At 40.9% G+C, this 15,780-nt stretch overlaps 1 protein-coding gene across 2 annotated transcripts; it reads left to right on the forward strand.

Annotated features, from left to right (window-relative positions):
• Positions 1-309: 309 nt before the first annotated feature.
• On the forward strand, positions 310-15,575 carry TLR3 (toll like receptor 3). 2 transcript variants are annotated; one of them, XM_035113539.2, is made up of 5 exons: positions 311-703; positions 4,453-4,912; positions 6,788-6,979; positions 8,042-9,855; positions 11,598-15,575. In XM_035113539.2, the coding sequence occupies exons 2-5, from the start codon at positions 4,457-4,459 to the stop codon at positions 11,824-11,826; spliced, it is 2,691 nt and encodes an 896-aa protein (XP_034969430.2). In that variant the 5' UTR covers positions 311-703; positions 4,453-4,456; the 3' UTR covers positions 11,827-15,575. The 2 variants fall into 2 exon arrangements, with proteins under 2 accessions (XP_034969432.2, XP_034969430.2); XM_035113541.2 differs by lacking the exon at positions 6,788-6,979 and having other exon boundaries at positions 310-703.
• Positions 15,576-15,780: the final 205 nt, after the last annotated feature.

Here is a 15,780-nt window from a genome sequence, read left to right on the forward strand (position 1 = left end):
GTTACATAGATCAGGTCAATTCAATGGGCTGGGTCCACAGCGTGAATAAAGATTTGTTTTCGTTGGCTGCATGCAGCATAAAGAAAACTGCTCTCAAACTCCTTAAGCGCTAAAGTAAGAGTATTTTTAACCCTGTTTACCCTGGCCTTTGACAACAGAGATATGTATCTTATTCCTGTGGTTGTAATTTGTTTCAAACTGTTTTTAATAATGAATTTCAAACTGCCAGAGCCCAGCGTGGAATCTTGTGGTGAAGGGCAGGTAAGAAATCTAAATAATAATAAAAATAATAATCCTCAGCATGCTTTAAAAACATGCTCCATTTGTGTGTGCAAGTGTGCTTTACCAAGAAAAACAAATCTTCAAGGGTGAATTTTTTGTTGTGGGTCACTTAACACGTGCTATCTGGAAGTTCTAAGTGCAGAGGAGAACAAGGAAGTGAGCCAAACAGATGGGCTGGGCAGAGCAGGAGGGGAAAAACGAAAGTAGGAGGCTTGCTCCTTTCTTCCTGCTTCTCTTTCCACTGCCTTCTTTCCTTTGTTCCAGATGAGTCAGGTTGTGCAGGCCTCTTTGAGTTCCTGGTATATTTAGGAGAAAGTTTTGGAGATAGTTAGCAAAGAGCTGCAGTGCCAGGAATGTGTTGATCAGCCACTGAAGTTGCTTGAACAGAGTGGAGAACAATCAGGCTGCAAAGAAATATAAAGTAAGTATAATCATCATGGTACATGTAGTTATTTTTTGTGGGCCAGCTTTCAGAACAGAATTCCTTGAATTACTTCCAGCCTCCTGCAGGTCCTTCATTCATGCCTGAACTTATTTTCAGTCTTGCAATTTTTAAAAAAGCATTGCATTCTAGTGTAGTGCAAAAAAACAACAACAACACAGCATTCAAAGAGGGATGTTTAGAATGTTGTAGCAATTTCGGCAGACCTCAAAGCAAACTGAGCTGGAATAAAAATTGAAGAGGAAGCAATGCACTTTTTCTCTGCAGTACCACTCCACAGAAAAGAAACAAGTATTTGTTTTGAGAGTTTAGGAAGCTATGTTCTGTATAATCTGGTGTCGCTGGTGTATAATCTGTTTGGTCAGCAGTGTGGATATAGAGATTGAGCCCACCCTTGCCAGAAATCAAGGTCTTTTGATTTTAAAAAAAGAAAAAGAGCTGTTTTTTTGATTAAAATCAAGAAGAAGAGCCAGCCCCTTCCCAGGTCCCAATAAGTAGATTGTTAAAGAAGAAAAGAGTTTACCCAAAGGTTAACATGAAAATTCTAGCCATATTGTAATCTGCAATATTTATATTAACCTGTTTCAAGGGTCTTGTTCCCATGATCTGTGGTAGTGCAATCTAGTGTAGTGCATAAGTCCCCTTAAAATCAGTGTTTGCTTCTGGGATGTTTACTGCTGAATAAAAACATGCAAAGCTGAGGAAGTTCCAGATTTCAGGGTACATAGCTGCAGCTCTGGTATAACCTGGAGAGGTTCAGTCCAGGTTTAAGCAATTGTTCAGGCTCTCTCCACTTGTTAGATCCTTCAGTACAGTATTTTGCAGGTGACAAGTGGTATACAGCAAAGACTCCTTGGCCATCCTTCCTTCTGTTTTCAGTGCAACAAACTGCTGAAAGCACATTTCTGCCTGCTGTTGCCAGGTTACTAACCAATCCTTTGTTACTGTGCTTCAATTGTGGCTTCCTGCAGATCACAATCATGGTTAAACGGTCCTAAGTGCTGGAGGTTTGAAAAACTGGCAGCCCCACTTGTTCAGGGGGAATTGCACACTATTTTGAGGGAGGCATTGGGAATTTAGGTTTGCACAACTAAAGTGCTATGTTTAGCCCAGTGCCAACCCACAAACCCATTTTTTTATTTAATGCACTTGTTGTTGTTGTTGTTGTTGTTAGGAAAGTGGTGGGGGAATTACACTGAAAAGTGTGGGTTGAGTAAATGATTAACAGGGAGACATGTTAACACCCCTCAAGCAAATCAGTATGAATGTGCATTGTTATATAACTGCTCCAATAAGCAAATCAAGGTGAGGGTTCAGTATAGACTGGTCATAGTCTCGCCAGCTTTGGGCAAGCAAATCAGGATGAATGCTGAATAAGCAAGGCTCTGTGGAGCAGCCTTTAGGTAGTTTGCAAAAGCCACTGGCTTCTGAAGCAGGGTTGCTAGTCCTAACAGTTTCCTTTTTATGTTCTATGTACTAACATAGTGGAAGGGTAGTCCTGGATTGTGGTTGTTTTTTAAAGGCAAATTAGGGACTGTGATTTATCAAAGACAAGCACCAGAAAGCAGGAAGTGTCCCTTACAGACAGATAAGGTACCAATGAAAAGTATTGGTAGGTCCCATCCTACCCTTCCAGTTTACATAGGATTTGTTTCAATTAGCCCCCTACTTCATTTCTCAGATTTTTATACTAGGGTTTCCAAAATTGTGTTCCATGAGCTTCACTCAGGTGGTTTGCATTATATCTGGGGATTTGTGGCTGAAGACAGGAGATAGAACACCGTCATGTTAAACATCCATGTTCATTTTTAATTGTATTTTATTGCATATTTTATTTTTATATTTTATGTTGTTGTTGTTCTTAATACCCTGCCCATCTGGCTGGGTTACCCCAGCCACTCATAGATCAGTTTGAATTCTATGGCAGAAAAACCAAGACCCGCAGCAATTTTCAAGAGGCCTTTGAGAAAAAGGGTTTGAGAGCCACTGTTCTAAACCATACTGAACAGCCTTTTAGCCTAAGCTCCTGCTGTACTTAGGTCCTCATTGCACTCACTAGCTTGCTGCATCTTACTGGATCCATGACAGCTACCCTACCCTTTTGGGGTCCTATATTCTGCACTTCCTAACCCGTCTCCCCCAGACTGGTCCATGGTGTGAATGACAAAAGATCAGTGCAAAACCAGGACCTGTTGTGTACAGAAGTGGCCCTGGGGAAATGGTCCTGGCTTTCCAGGACGAAATGATGAGTGAACGTGCTTGGTAGCTTGCAAGCCTGTTTTCCAGTATGGTGCTGACGGTCTTTTAGAATGACATAAATTCTGATTCAGATAAGCAGAACTCCATGATCATACCCAATGCAATTATTTCACTCAAATAATTCTGGGCACTGTGGTTTACCTCTCACGGAGCTGGAATTCCCAGCAACCCTTAACAAACTACAGTGCCCAGAATGCTTTGAGCAGGGAAATTGCTTTGAATGTGCTTCAAAGGTATAAAGTGTATGCAGAGAACAGCATGAGAAGTCTCTCTTTTTTTAAGCGTTTGGGGTATAAGAATATTGCATCAAGGTTAACGCTAGGATCTCTTTTAATAAACAGAACTTTGGAGCCTATGGCCATGAAACAAGGAGAGGAACTTAAAAGCAGATGTCAAACTGTTAAAGGCACTTTTGTATAGGAGGTTTTTTTCCCCTTCTTCTTTCAGTATCAGGCACACATATTCAACACACTCACCCCCTGTAAGCCACACTGGCTATGCCAGTGCCAGTGCTTAAGCCTGCTAGTCAAAATACCCAGCTAGGCACCAGTGGGATCTGGTGTGTGTGAGAGAAAATCAAAGTCACCAATTGTTTTGCTTAAATGTCCTAAGATACTTCCTTTCCTTTTGTTCAGCACTGCAGTTGAACCAAGGCTTTGTACACACAACCGTATCCCTACCAAAGGGGCCTGCCAAAAACATTGGCCACTTTCTATCTAGCCAATCTTATTTAATTTGTGCTACCTGAGGGGCAAGAAGAGATACCAAAGAAGTAGGGGGGGAGGCCCTTCCTTTGGTTCTTCACAATTTCTCTGCTTTCTATACATGCTTTCCTAAAAGCTAAACCTAAGTCACCACTTAAGTTTCTGCTCTTTGGTGCACATCCAGCTCGTGTTTCCTACTGACCTCCTCTAGAAGGCAAACTGCTCAAGGGAGAGAGCACATTTCCTTGGTATGGCCTGACCTTACTCAGCTTTCCTACCTGCCATCTCACCTGGAGGAAATGCTTGGGAAGCATAGCTGCCAAGTTTTTCCTTTTCTCGCGAGGAAGCCTATTCAGCATAAGGGAAAATCCCTGTAAAAAAGGGATAACTTGGCAGCTATGTTGGGAAGAGACAGATTTGCATAGCTGCCAAGTTATCCCTTTTTTAAAGGGATTTTCCCTTATGCTGAATAGGCTTCCTCGCGAGAAAAGGGAAAACTTGGCAGCTATGCAGATTTGAGCATACCATGGAGATGGCAGAGGGAGAGAAAACATTCCTTCCCTCTCATTTGTATGTCCAGGATTCAACTTTCTCCATATGTGATCATTTAAGACACAAAGGATGGTAGGGTTAGGGCTGTCAGCTGTAGATCAGATGATGTATCTCAGAAATACAAATTACTGAGCCTTACTTGCATTTTTTCAGCCTGTTGTTTTTTGTTTGGAAAAGCAGACATTAATGTTAAATGTGCATCTTCTTTTTCAGGAAAATGGGGAAGCCTTTTATTTATTGGATATACTTGTCTTTCACCCTCTTGACCACCTGGGTTCACTGTGAATCAGCTGGGAGTGTTTGCAAAATTACAAATAATACAGCAGACTGTAGTCATTTAAAGTTGACTCAGATTCCCTCTGATCTCCCAACCAACATAACAGTTTTGGATCTTTCCCATAACCAGCTAAAAACACTTCTACCAGCAAACCTTACAGTATGGACAGCTTGTTTGTATGGACAGCTTGTTTACTTAGATGTAGGATTCAACACCATCTCTAAACTGCACCAAGAATTGTGTTTGAATTTGCCTTTCTTAAAAGTTTTGAAGCTGGGACATAATCAGCTACATAAATTTCCAGACGATGTTTTTATTCACTGTGGCAATCTGAAAGAACTTAATTTGGGATTCAATATACTGGAAATAAGAAATGAGCCTTTCATCAATCTGAAGGTAAGAAGCAACTTTCACCTGTGATTTTGCACATGAACTTGGATGATGGCCGAGTCAAATTCAGATCAGCAGGGAAGAGGGGTGGGTAAGACATGTCAGTAAGTAGTTGCCTTACACAAAATCAGATCAATCTGTCTGGCTAATTATTTTTTACTGGCAGCACTTATCCAATTTATCAAGTAGAGGTATTTTCCAGATGGGCCTGAGATCCGGGATTCAACCTAAAGCTGAGTACACGATGAAATAAATGCTCTTATTTATGCCTCCTCGTCATTAGAGCCTATAAGGGACACAGGTAGTGCTGAGTCTCTTGAGCTTGCTGATCAGAAGGTTGGTGGTTCAAATCCATGTGACGGGGTGAGCTCCCATTGCTCTGTCCCAGCTTCTACCAACCTAGTAGTTTGAAAGCATACTAGTGCAAGTAGATAAATAGGTACCACTGCGGGGGGGGGGGAGGTAAATGGCATTTCTGTGTGCTCTGGTTTCCCCCACAGTGTCCTGTCCATGACTTGGAAAGCTGTCTGTGGACAAACACCGGCTTCCTCAGCCTGAAGCGAGATGAGCGCTGCACCCCATTGTTGCCTTAGACTGGACTTAACTGTCCAGGGGTCCTTTACCTTTTACCTTTATATACATTTGTGACAAATTCAACCAATTGTACATTTCTTCCAACTCTCTGTTCCGTAGTTTTAAGTCAATCCTGTGATCCATAAATATGTAAGGGGTTGCTTGTTAATGTCGATACTTCTGTGTAGGAGTGAATAAGAAGCCTGAAAGTTTATGATATTGTGTAATAAATGTACATATTCTGGAAAACTGTGGTTGGCTACGGCTTCCTACCATATCCACTGCAAGTACATGCAACAGATTCCATGTCATCACATATTACTAATTCTGATATACAGTACTTTAGTTACAGACTAATTTTTACAAAGATTGCACCCTTGGGGAGTTATATCTTGACACCTAAACTGATGCCAGATTGAAGAGAGGAAATCTGTTTCTCCTGCTACACACAAACTTTGGCACAAGCTTTAATTAAGCTGGAGTTCCCTATTACATTCAAACTGAAGAACCCGGGTGTCAGTTAACAAACTAGGATAAAAAAGCAGGATGAGATCATGGAAGGACCGTGTAGCCATGGTGCTCATCCATGGCCTCATTCATTACCCCTGGTTACAGATGTAAGGTAGTGGGCTATAGCTATTCAGTAACATGGGAAATCATTTTGCCTGTGCTTTTAAAGAAGCTTCATTTATCATAGATTCATATAGTTGGAAGGGACCCCAAGGGTTATCTAGTCCAACCCCTGCAATGCAGGAATATGCAGCTATCCCTTACGGGATCGAACCTGCAACTTTGGCATTATCAGCACCACACTCTACCCAACTGAGCTATCCAGCTGAAATCCTAGAATTAAATTCACTCACAATACATACAAACTTCTAGGAGCTGTCTACCTAGCACATTTGAATTAGTTTCACCTTTCATGATCTTGAACTTGTGAATACAAATGTGAATTCTTTGCACACAGAGAGAAAAAGAGAAAATTAAACACAATCTCCATGTATCCTATGCAGAAGGAAAGTTTGAAAGTTATAGTATTGAAATATATTTAGTGGATAAAGATATCATCCATCATTTCCCATGATAGAATTCTTATATTTTATTTCATAAAGACCTAAGGATTACAAGCTTAAAAGGGTGATAGAGCTAACTGATAAAACTTGATGCAATCTGAAACAGCGTTTCAAACATGCTGTACTAATTGTTTGACATGTTCTAACCAGACAGTGTAAAACTGAGTTTAAAAGATATGCATCAGTTGTGAGATGAGGGGAAAGACATAACTTTCTCCTCCTTTGTCTTCCTCAGAAATTGAGTTTGCTCGATGTCTCTCACAATCATTTAAGTACTCCCAGACTAGGCTCCCAGCAACAGCTGGAGAGTCTTCAGGAACTTGTGATGTCTCAGAATAAAATTACTGAATTAAGGAAAGAAGACCTAGCCTTTCTTAGTAACTCTTCATTAAAAAAACTGGACTTGTCATCAAACCCCCCAATGGAGGTAAATGTCATACAGCTGGGCTTGTTGTATTGATGTTAATTGTACAGATGTTAGTTGTAATGAGTTAGGATAACCTTAGCAGGCCATAATACTGGGTTGTGTTTTAAATGAATTTGATAAATGAGTACTGTAGTTGTTTAAATAACTTACAGGTAAAAATACTAATATATTCACTGTCTTCTTTATATGATTGGGGGCTTAAAGAATTTTGATTAGCGTGTCCTGTTGCATAAAGGAACACAGCTTACATAGAGTTGAAACTGAATATGAACATGTTGAAGATAAGCAATGAATTAGAATTACTAGGAGTTTTTGGACAATGTCTGGAAAGAGCCCTGCCTCCCAGTTTTCTCTCTCATTTTCCTTGTGGCAATGGTGGCTGGACTGTTTTCATTCAGCCCACAGTGATCCCGCTGTTGCTACTACAAGAACAAGAGAGAAGACTGGAAGGCAGTTAGCTCAGATGCCCAACCACAGGCCACAATGGCTAGAGCATCTTTCCAGAATAACATCTGTGGTTAGGTTGCCAGACTCAATAGAGGACAGGACTTCTGTGCCTTTAATTGCCCTGCTCTCTTTTGAGTCTGGAAACCTTAAAGAGACACCAGCAGATCCTTTGTTTAATTTCCAAGCAAAGGGTCTGCTGGTTTCTCTTTAAGGTTTCCAGACTCAAAAGAGAGCAGGGCAATTAAAGGCACAGAAGTCCTTCCTCTATTGAGTCTGGCAACCCTATCTGTGATTGTGGTCTTGTGCATGTGCCTGCCAACCTGCTTGTCTCCCTTCATCTGGGGGCTGGGTTCCTGCAGGCTGGATGTGATATGGGAAGAAAGAAAGGGGCGCCCAGGGTGGCATGGTGCCTGTAGACTGTACACCCTTACAGAAAGGTCCAATGGGAACAATGCTACATTATGACAAATACTGTCGTCCCCCCCCAACAAAATTGTGCCATTAATCAGTCACAATTTCACACACATCCCGAACAGAATAAGCTGAATATTTCAGTCCAGGGCTAATTTCATGCAGCCACTGTTTTTGTAACCCCATTGTTTTGTATCTTTCTAGTTTTATCCAGGATGTTTCCGTGCTATTGGTAATCTCTATGGTCTTCTCCTTAACAATGTTCCATTGGGACCTGATCGCACAAAGAATCTTAGTTCAGAATTATCAGGAACAAGAATTCAGAATCTTTCACTAAGCCATGTGCAGCTTTCGCAGATTTCCAACTCAACTTTCAGCGGAATGAAAGAAACAAACCTCACAATTTTGGACCTATCTAAAAATGATTTGTCTCACATTGAAAATGGTTCTTTCGTCTATTTTGAAAATTTAGAGAGTTTGAATCTAATGAATAATAATATTAAATATATATATTCTCATTCCCTCTATGGGTTGCACTATTTAAATTATCTAAATTTGGAAAACTCTAATATAAAAAAAATTAATGATTCTGCTTTCCAGTGGTTAAAACATTTAGAGTGCCTTATTATGAATGGCAATAAACTTCTGGAAATTACCCCTAATACATTTAATGGTTTAGAAAATTTGAAAAATTTGAGTTTAAGCGAGTGCAATGTGACTGTAGTAACAGAGAAAACCTTTTCATCTCTTGCTAATTCTTCATTGCAGTTTCTCAACCTAACAAAATGTGGAATCACTTATATGAAGGCTAGGGCGTTTTCTTGGTTGGGACAACTAACATCTCTGGATTTAGGTTTAAATAATATTAAACAGGACCTCACTGGCCATGAATTTCAAGGCCTCAGTCATATTGAGACGCTCTATCTTTCTTACAATAGTCATCTGAATTTGACAAGTGAATCATTCACTTTCACTCCAAGCCTTAGAAAGCTGAGACTCAGAAAGACTGGTTGCACTAATCTTGACATCTCTCCCTCACCATTCCGTAAGTTAAGCAATTTGACTATCCTAGATCTTGGTAACAACAACATAGCTAATATGAGAGGGGAGATATTTGATGGACTCCACCAGCTTGAAATCCTAGATTTGCAGCATAATAATCTGGATCGACTGTGGAAGCATGCCAACCCAGATGGCCCTGTTCTGTTTTTGAAAGGTCTTCGAAACCTGCGTTTACTTGATTTAGAATCCAATGGCTTTGATGAGATTCCAGGAAAGGCTTTCAGTGGCTTATCTCAATTAAGAAGCTTGAATTTTGGAAAAAATAACTTTAATTTGTTTCCAAAGTTTGTCTTCGATGAACTGGCATCTCTGAGCTCACTCTTCCTAGAGAAGAACCTTATCACGGCTGTTGACGAAAAAGTGTTTGGGCGAATTTTCACAAATCTGAAGGAAATAAATATGGAGGGCAATCCGTTTGACTGCACTTGTGACAGTATAGCTTGGTTTGTTAATTGGCTCAATGGAAGCAGAACATATATCCAAGGATTAAATAATTATATCTGCAACACCCCTTCTAAATATCATGCTAACAGGATTATACAGTTTGATACTTCACCATGTGATAGTGCACCCTTTAAATTGGTCTACATTGTGAGCACTTCTTTGGTACTGCTCCTCATCTTTGTAGTCCTACTCATCCACTTCGAAGGGTGGAGAATCAAATTTCTCTGGAGTGTGACCGTAAACAGAGTCTTTGGCCACAGGGAAGACAGGCCACTGCTACAGTTTGATTATGATGCCTATATCATTCATGCCAAAAAAGACAGGAACTGGGTGTCAAAAAACTTTATTCCTCTTGAAGAAAACAGTCAACCAGAAATTAGGTTTTGCTTGGAAGAACGAGATTTTGAAGCTGGAATATCTGAATTCGAAGCAATCATCGACAGTATAAAAAGGAGCAGGAAAATTATATTTGTTGTAACTGAACATCTCTTAAAAGATCCATGGTGCAAAAGGTAAGCTAAAATTATTTTAATAACTGACATTCCATTTGTTTGTTGTTGTTTTTAGAGCATGTCTTCACTACCATCTTAAACTAGCCTCAAACCTTTAAATTGGTGTGATTCTCAGTAAAAGAATCTTTGGGGCTGTCTCTGGGGGAAATGATGAATGCAGTGTCAGTTTCCTGCCACAGTTTCTGGGACTTTAAGCCTCTGTCCCAGTCCCCAGGTTGAAAAGATGTTCTGCAAGGCCCTAAAAGGCTGGGACAGGAGAAGATAGTGGTGGAAGTCTTATAAGGTGGTACAAACCTTACAAGGTTCTTGAGCTTTTGGGAAATTTTATTAGGACACTCACATAGGCTTGACCCCTTCTGGGCTGTACTTTTGCATGCACACTTGTACAGGAAAAATGAATTATAAAATTGAAATTATATGGTTAAATTGTTGCAAACTCAAAACTGGAAGCACAATTATTCAAATAATGATTTGAATTGATGTATTTTCTTAAGAGTCTCAAATGCCTTAAATGCATTCTTCCTTTTGTGAGCAGGAATAGGTGATAATATATTGCACTGTACCAAGTCTCTTTGCAGGCAATCCATATGTTGCATTCAGATCGTCAGGACACGAGAATCGGGAACCATCCCTGAGGATAATAACTATTTGCTTTTACAACTAGGGTTTGAGAGGTCACAAACTGGGGGGGGGGGACCACTCTAATATATTTAGGGAAGGTTGCAAACAGAGGTGACAGTGTTCGTGCATTTAGAGTAAGGGCAATGCTTCTGGCATTTAGTCCAAATTATTTGATCTTATCACATAGCCAAAACGTATTAGCTACAGGGCATCATAATATTTGCATGGTTGTTGCAAGATCCTTGACTGGCTGTGGCATGAAGAAGCTGGGACTTCAAAGCAGCTTCAAAGCAGTTGCATGTTGTTCCCAAGCTGTCCTTGACTTCTCTTTCATAATTGCTTGCATGCGGTTCATGGCAGAATCTCAACACTTCTGGAAACAGTTTTCAGAGCCAGTGTGGTGTAGTGGTTAAGAGCAGTAGACTCATAATCTGGTGAACCGGGTTCCCGTCTCCACTCCTCCACATGCAGCTGCTGGGTGAACTTGGGCTAGTCACGCTTCTTTGGAGTCTCTCAGCCCCACTTACCTCACTTCAAGGACAGTGTTCTCAAAGCTACCAACATGAGTTTGACCAAACTGTGGGAGGCAGTGGAAGACAGGAGTGCTTGGCGTGCTCTGGTCCGACAGGACTAAACGACTAAACAACAACAAAAACAGCCCCACTCACCTCACAGAGTGTTTGTTGTGGGCGAGGAAGGGAAAGGAGAATGTTAGCCGCTTTGAGACTCTTTCGGGTAGTGATAAAGCGGGATATCCAAACTACTCTTCTTCTTCTTCTTCTTCTTCTTCTTCTTCTTCTTCTTCTTCTTCTTCTTCTTCTTCTTCTTCTTCTTCTTCATGGAAAAAATGATCACTGCCTCTCAGCCTAACCTCTACCTCACAGGGTTGCAATGGGGTAGAACCATGGGCACCATAAGTAGAGTGCAATTATAATCACATCCTCAGCTAAAAACAAGACCATCTGAATACCCTATTCTGTGAACATTGATTGTTTTTGTTAGTATTTTACCATTGACTGAGAGTCACTACATCGTAAGAGAAAATGAGTAATTGCATACATTTGTAAGTGAAATATTGCCGTGTCCCAAATTAGCTCTCATTCCCTTTGTCTTCTGTCCAGGTTCAAAGTGTATCATGCCATACAGCAAGCCATTGAACAAAGTCGGGATTCCATCATTCTAGTTTTTCGGCATGACATTCCTGATTACAAATTGAAAAATGCACTCTGCTTACGAAGAGCGATGTTCAAATCTCGCTGCATCTTGGAGTGGCCAGTACAGAAAGACCGTCATTGTGCATTCTACCAGCAGTTAAAATTGGCACTTAAAACTAGTAGCAGGGTACTATGACATTTTAAAAAGGATTACAGAAAATTATTTTGTATGCTTGAATTAGCAGTCAAAATGCTACCCAAAATATATAATATGAATGCAGGAAAAATATAAATTGTTACCTAATGAATGTAGAACTTGCCAAAGTGTTCTACAGAGGATAGAGATAGTGGCCTCAACATCCCTTCTCGTCAACCCATAGGAGGAGACAGGCACTTGAAGGGGGAAATCATTTACCCAGCCAGATGAGAGCTCTGTTCAACGCCCTCTGCTGTCTCTTCCCACAGGAGAAAAGTTGTTCTACAGCAGGCAGTCTTGATACCTCTTGCTGGAAGATACAGGGCTTTGAGGCAGAAAATGTAGATAAGGCTTGATGCCTAGGGTAGATAATGGTATGACAGTTAAATAATATATGGTGAATTGCCTGTGTCCCTTGTGATAGTTGTTATAAGAATTTTGAGGTCATATATATATAAAATTGTTCATAAAACATGTACATGAATGTACAGAAACATGTCTGAAGCAGCACAGGAAGACAGGCCTGACTGACACCATTTTGACTCTCTCTCTCTGACCAGGTGTTCCTCTGCAAGGAAGAAGGGGGGTGGGGGGAACCTTCTCATTGTCTCAGGAATTAAAGTGATAATCCCTGGCATCCTGATACCTGGGTGCCAGACAAAAGGGTGTGATTAACTTGGCTGGGAAACAGGGAAATATAAATATCTCTCTTTTGTTGATTAGGTTTTGGGGGCAGGGGGCAGGGTCCAGGATGCTCAGATTACTGCCACCAGACCTCCCCTTTCATGATGTACCTATGATGAATCTAGGGAGAGGGGTCTTGGGCTACACCCCTTCTGTGACATATGGATGATGCTTCTGGGGGGTGGGCTGAAACCAATTTCAAATTTCTTTTTAAGGGCAGGACACCTTTGTTTGGGGTTCCTTCCTTGTTCTCCTGCGTGAGAGGAAGGACCCTGTTGCAACAGCGAAAATAAAGGCTTTGCTTCTCAAACTTTTCTGGTTGGCCTCTGTTATATTCTCCAACCGATGGAGAACCCAATAAGGGAATAAGGGCAGATTTTTGCCTATATCAGATGGCGACCACTTGAGGGACTTTTCGGTTACCCGGATTCTGGGGGCGAGGAGGGAATGATGCTCCAGCGCGCACCAGGCATTTTGCCAGGAGCAGCAGCAGTCCTGCAGCGATCCCAGGGTCTGGAAATAACTGGAGTTCTGGCGGGGCTAACCAGAGGAAGCAAAGTTTTATCAGGCCGGCCTTAAAACAACCAATCAAGAAGGAATCAAGAATCAAGAAGGAATCATCAGAAACAGAGTGCGATGGCGGAAGTGAGTATAGTGAGTATTAATAGGTTAATAGGGACACTCAGGTGGGCTATTACTGCAGCAACTAAAAATCTAAATCTTCACTCTTCACTGTTCTCTTTTCTGTTTCTTACCTTGGGCTCTAGTTGCTGTAAGGCATAAGGGATAAAGAAGAATTAGAGCCTTTGGGACCCGTCCTTTCGTTAAAACGAAATACCCAGAAGGACGGACCCAGCTCGCTCCTGTCATTCTGTGCAGGAGTTCTGAGCAATTTACCCAACCTTATTCTGTATTCCTCTGCTCTTAATCTTCGGGTGAAACCGCCCCTAGACACCCCCGATCCCCACCGGGAAGTGACGAGGTTGTTCTAGAACGCAAGGTCACCCGTTCTTTTCAAAAACCTTCCTTCCAAGACTAACCACCCGGCATTGCGTGTGCAAGCGTCCAGGGCAGGTAGTCTTTCTACTAGGTCGTAAGAGGCAGGAAAGTTGCTGCAGGACCCTAGGCAATTAATGACCAGGAGGGGGTCCTTAGGTATCTAGCCACACCAGCCACCTAGTTAGCAAGTGCACGCAACAGGTAGGCAGGAGACGGTATCGTCTGTTGAGTGAGTCTTAGACTCAGGAGTTTAAGGTATAGAGTGTCCCGGATAGGAGGGTCTTCTACCCGCACTGCAGCATAATAGGCCTGAGAATTAAACATGGGTGCACAGCATTCTAAGGAATTCCTGTCCCAGACTCCTAATCAGAGCAAAGCACAGTGGAAGCTTGGCTCCGGTAAGGACTCTGAGGATGAAAGTCCACTCCAGTTCATCCTTTTAAATTGGCACGAAATCCCTGGGGCGGACAAGCTTGCGAGGAACCGATTGCAAAAACTTTGTAAAAAACATTGGGTCCAATTTACTATGGACCACCCAGATGAAGGAACGTACAGTGAATCTCCGCTTTAAAATTAACCCTGGTGAACTCTGAATGTGAAAAGTTTTGTGAGGAATCCTGCAAAGTATGTTATGGTATAAAATTATATATGTTTGCATGTTACATGTTGTCTGTTACGTGTATGTGCGTCTGTTCCTTGTGTCTGCTATAGATTTTTGCCTATATCAGAGTTAATAGGCATATAAAGTTAACAGGTTTATAATCTGTATCATTTTTTAAAAAAAGTTTGTTTAAAAAATGTTATGTAGTTTTTCATTCTGAGTTTCCAGTGCTGACTCACTTCATTTCTTCTCCTTATCCCTTCCCCTCCCTATTTTACTCAGAATAAAGCTGAAATTAATGGATACAACCTCATGTTCATTGGTTTCCGTGGGTCTACTCTGTGTGAAACTTAGTTGTTTACTGTTTATATTCTCTGTGAAACAGGCATGAGTACCCCTGCCTACTCTACATTTTGATTCATGCTTGCTCTGGCAGATCACCTGGAATGGATAATAATAATAATAATAATAATTTATTATTTATTATTTGTACCCCGCCCATCTAGCCGGGTTCCCCCAGCCACTCTGGGCGGCTTCCAACAAAACATTAAAATACAGAAATCAAACATTAAAAGCTTCCCTAAACAGGGCTGCATTGAGATGCCTTCTAAAGGTCTGGTAATTGTTGTTCTCTTTGACCTCTGGTGGGAGGGCATTCCACAGGGTGGGTGCCACCACCGAGAAGGCCCTCTGCCTGGTTCCCTGTAAGGTGTGAGTGATCAGCTCACTCAACAGAGGAGAGATTTATGACTGTACAGGTTATCAAAGTGTGTGTGTGGGGGGGGGGGACTAAGGGGATTCCTTCTGAATCTCTTTGGCTTTGACACATACAAAATAGTACAACCAAAAAGAAAGAGATAAGTTCAATTACTTTATCACTATGGTCCCTTAATCCAGTGTAAACAAATTTGGGGGAAACAGGCATTACCACACAGGGTCTCTTATTTTGTTACTAAAGAAACTCATTTTTGTATATTCATTTCAATATATTTTGTATATTTTTGTATATTTCTTGGGAGCCTGTATATTTTTTGGGAGCCTCTATGGACTCTCATTAGGACAGTGTCAAGTCTATATATTTTCACTATATTTTTCTCCTTTCTGTTCAGATTCAGCGTTAAATATATGCTAATCAAGAAGACCTGTTTATGACCTGATTAAGATAATACATATTTCAAACCATACAGTAACTACATGCACATATATAAAACATATAGAATGTTTTATATTTACTTGAATAAACTCCCCCAGCTTTGGTACATGGTGACCTGTTGTAAATATGTCCATTTGAATAAAATTGATTTTTGAAAATATGCAGTTTTGGTAATTAAATTGTTATGAAATTTAGGGGAAAGAGCACATTTTAAAGAAGCAAGAATAGTTTTTGTATATATAAAAATTGTGCCTGAAGGGACGCTTTCAGAAGATCTAAAGTTGAAAATAAAGGATCCTGTTTACAGATGAACTGGTATGTGATGATTCCTTAATTACAGTAATTGGATTATCGCCATTGTGATGTGCTCATCTCATCTTTCTGATCCTCTTTTCACTTGAAGTGACAAGTTCTCTTGTCTAGTTTAAGCCATGAAAGCTGAGGAGGCTTCAAGGTGGTAATGCCAGGTTTCTTTCCAGGTAAATTATACTTTCTCCTATTTAAAGAGGAGCTCATA

The sequence above is a fragment of the Zootoca vivipara genome, chromosome 9, assembly GCF_963506605.1.
Source record: "Zootoca vivipara chromosome 9, rZooViv1.1, whole genome shotgun sequence".
Taxonomy (NCBI): Eukaryota; Metazoa; Chordata; class Lepidosauria; order Squamata; family Lacertidae; genus Zootoca; species Zootoca vivipara.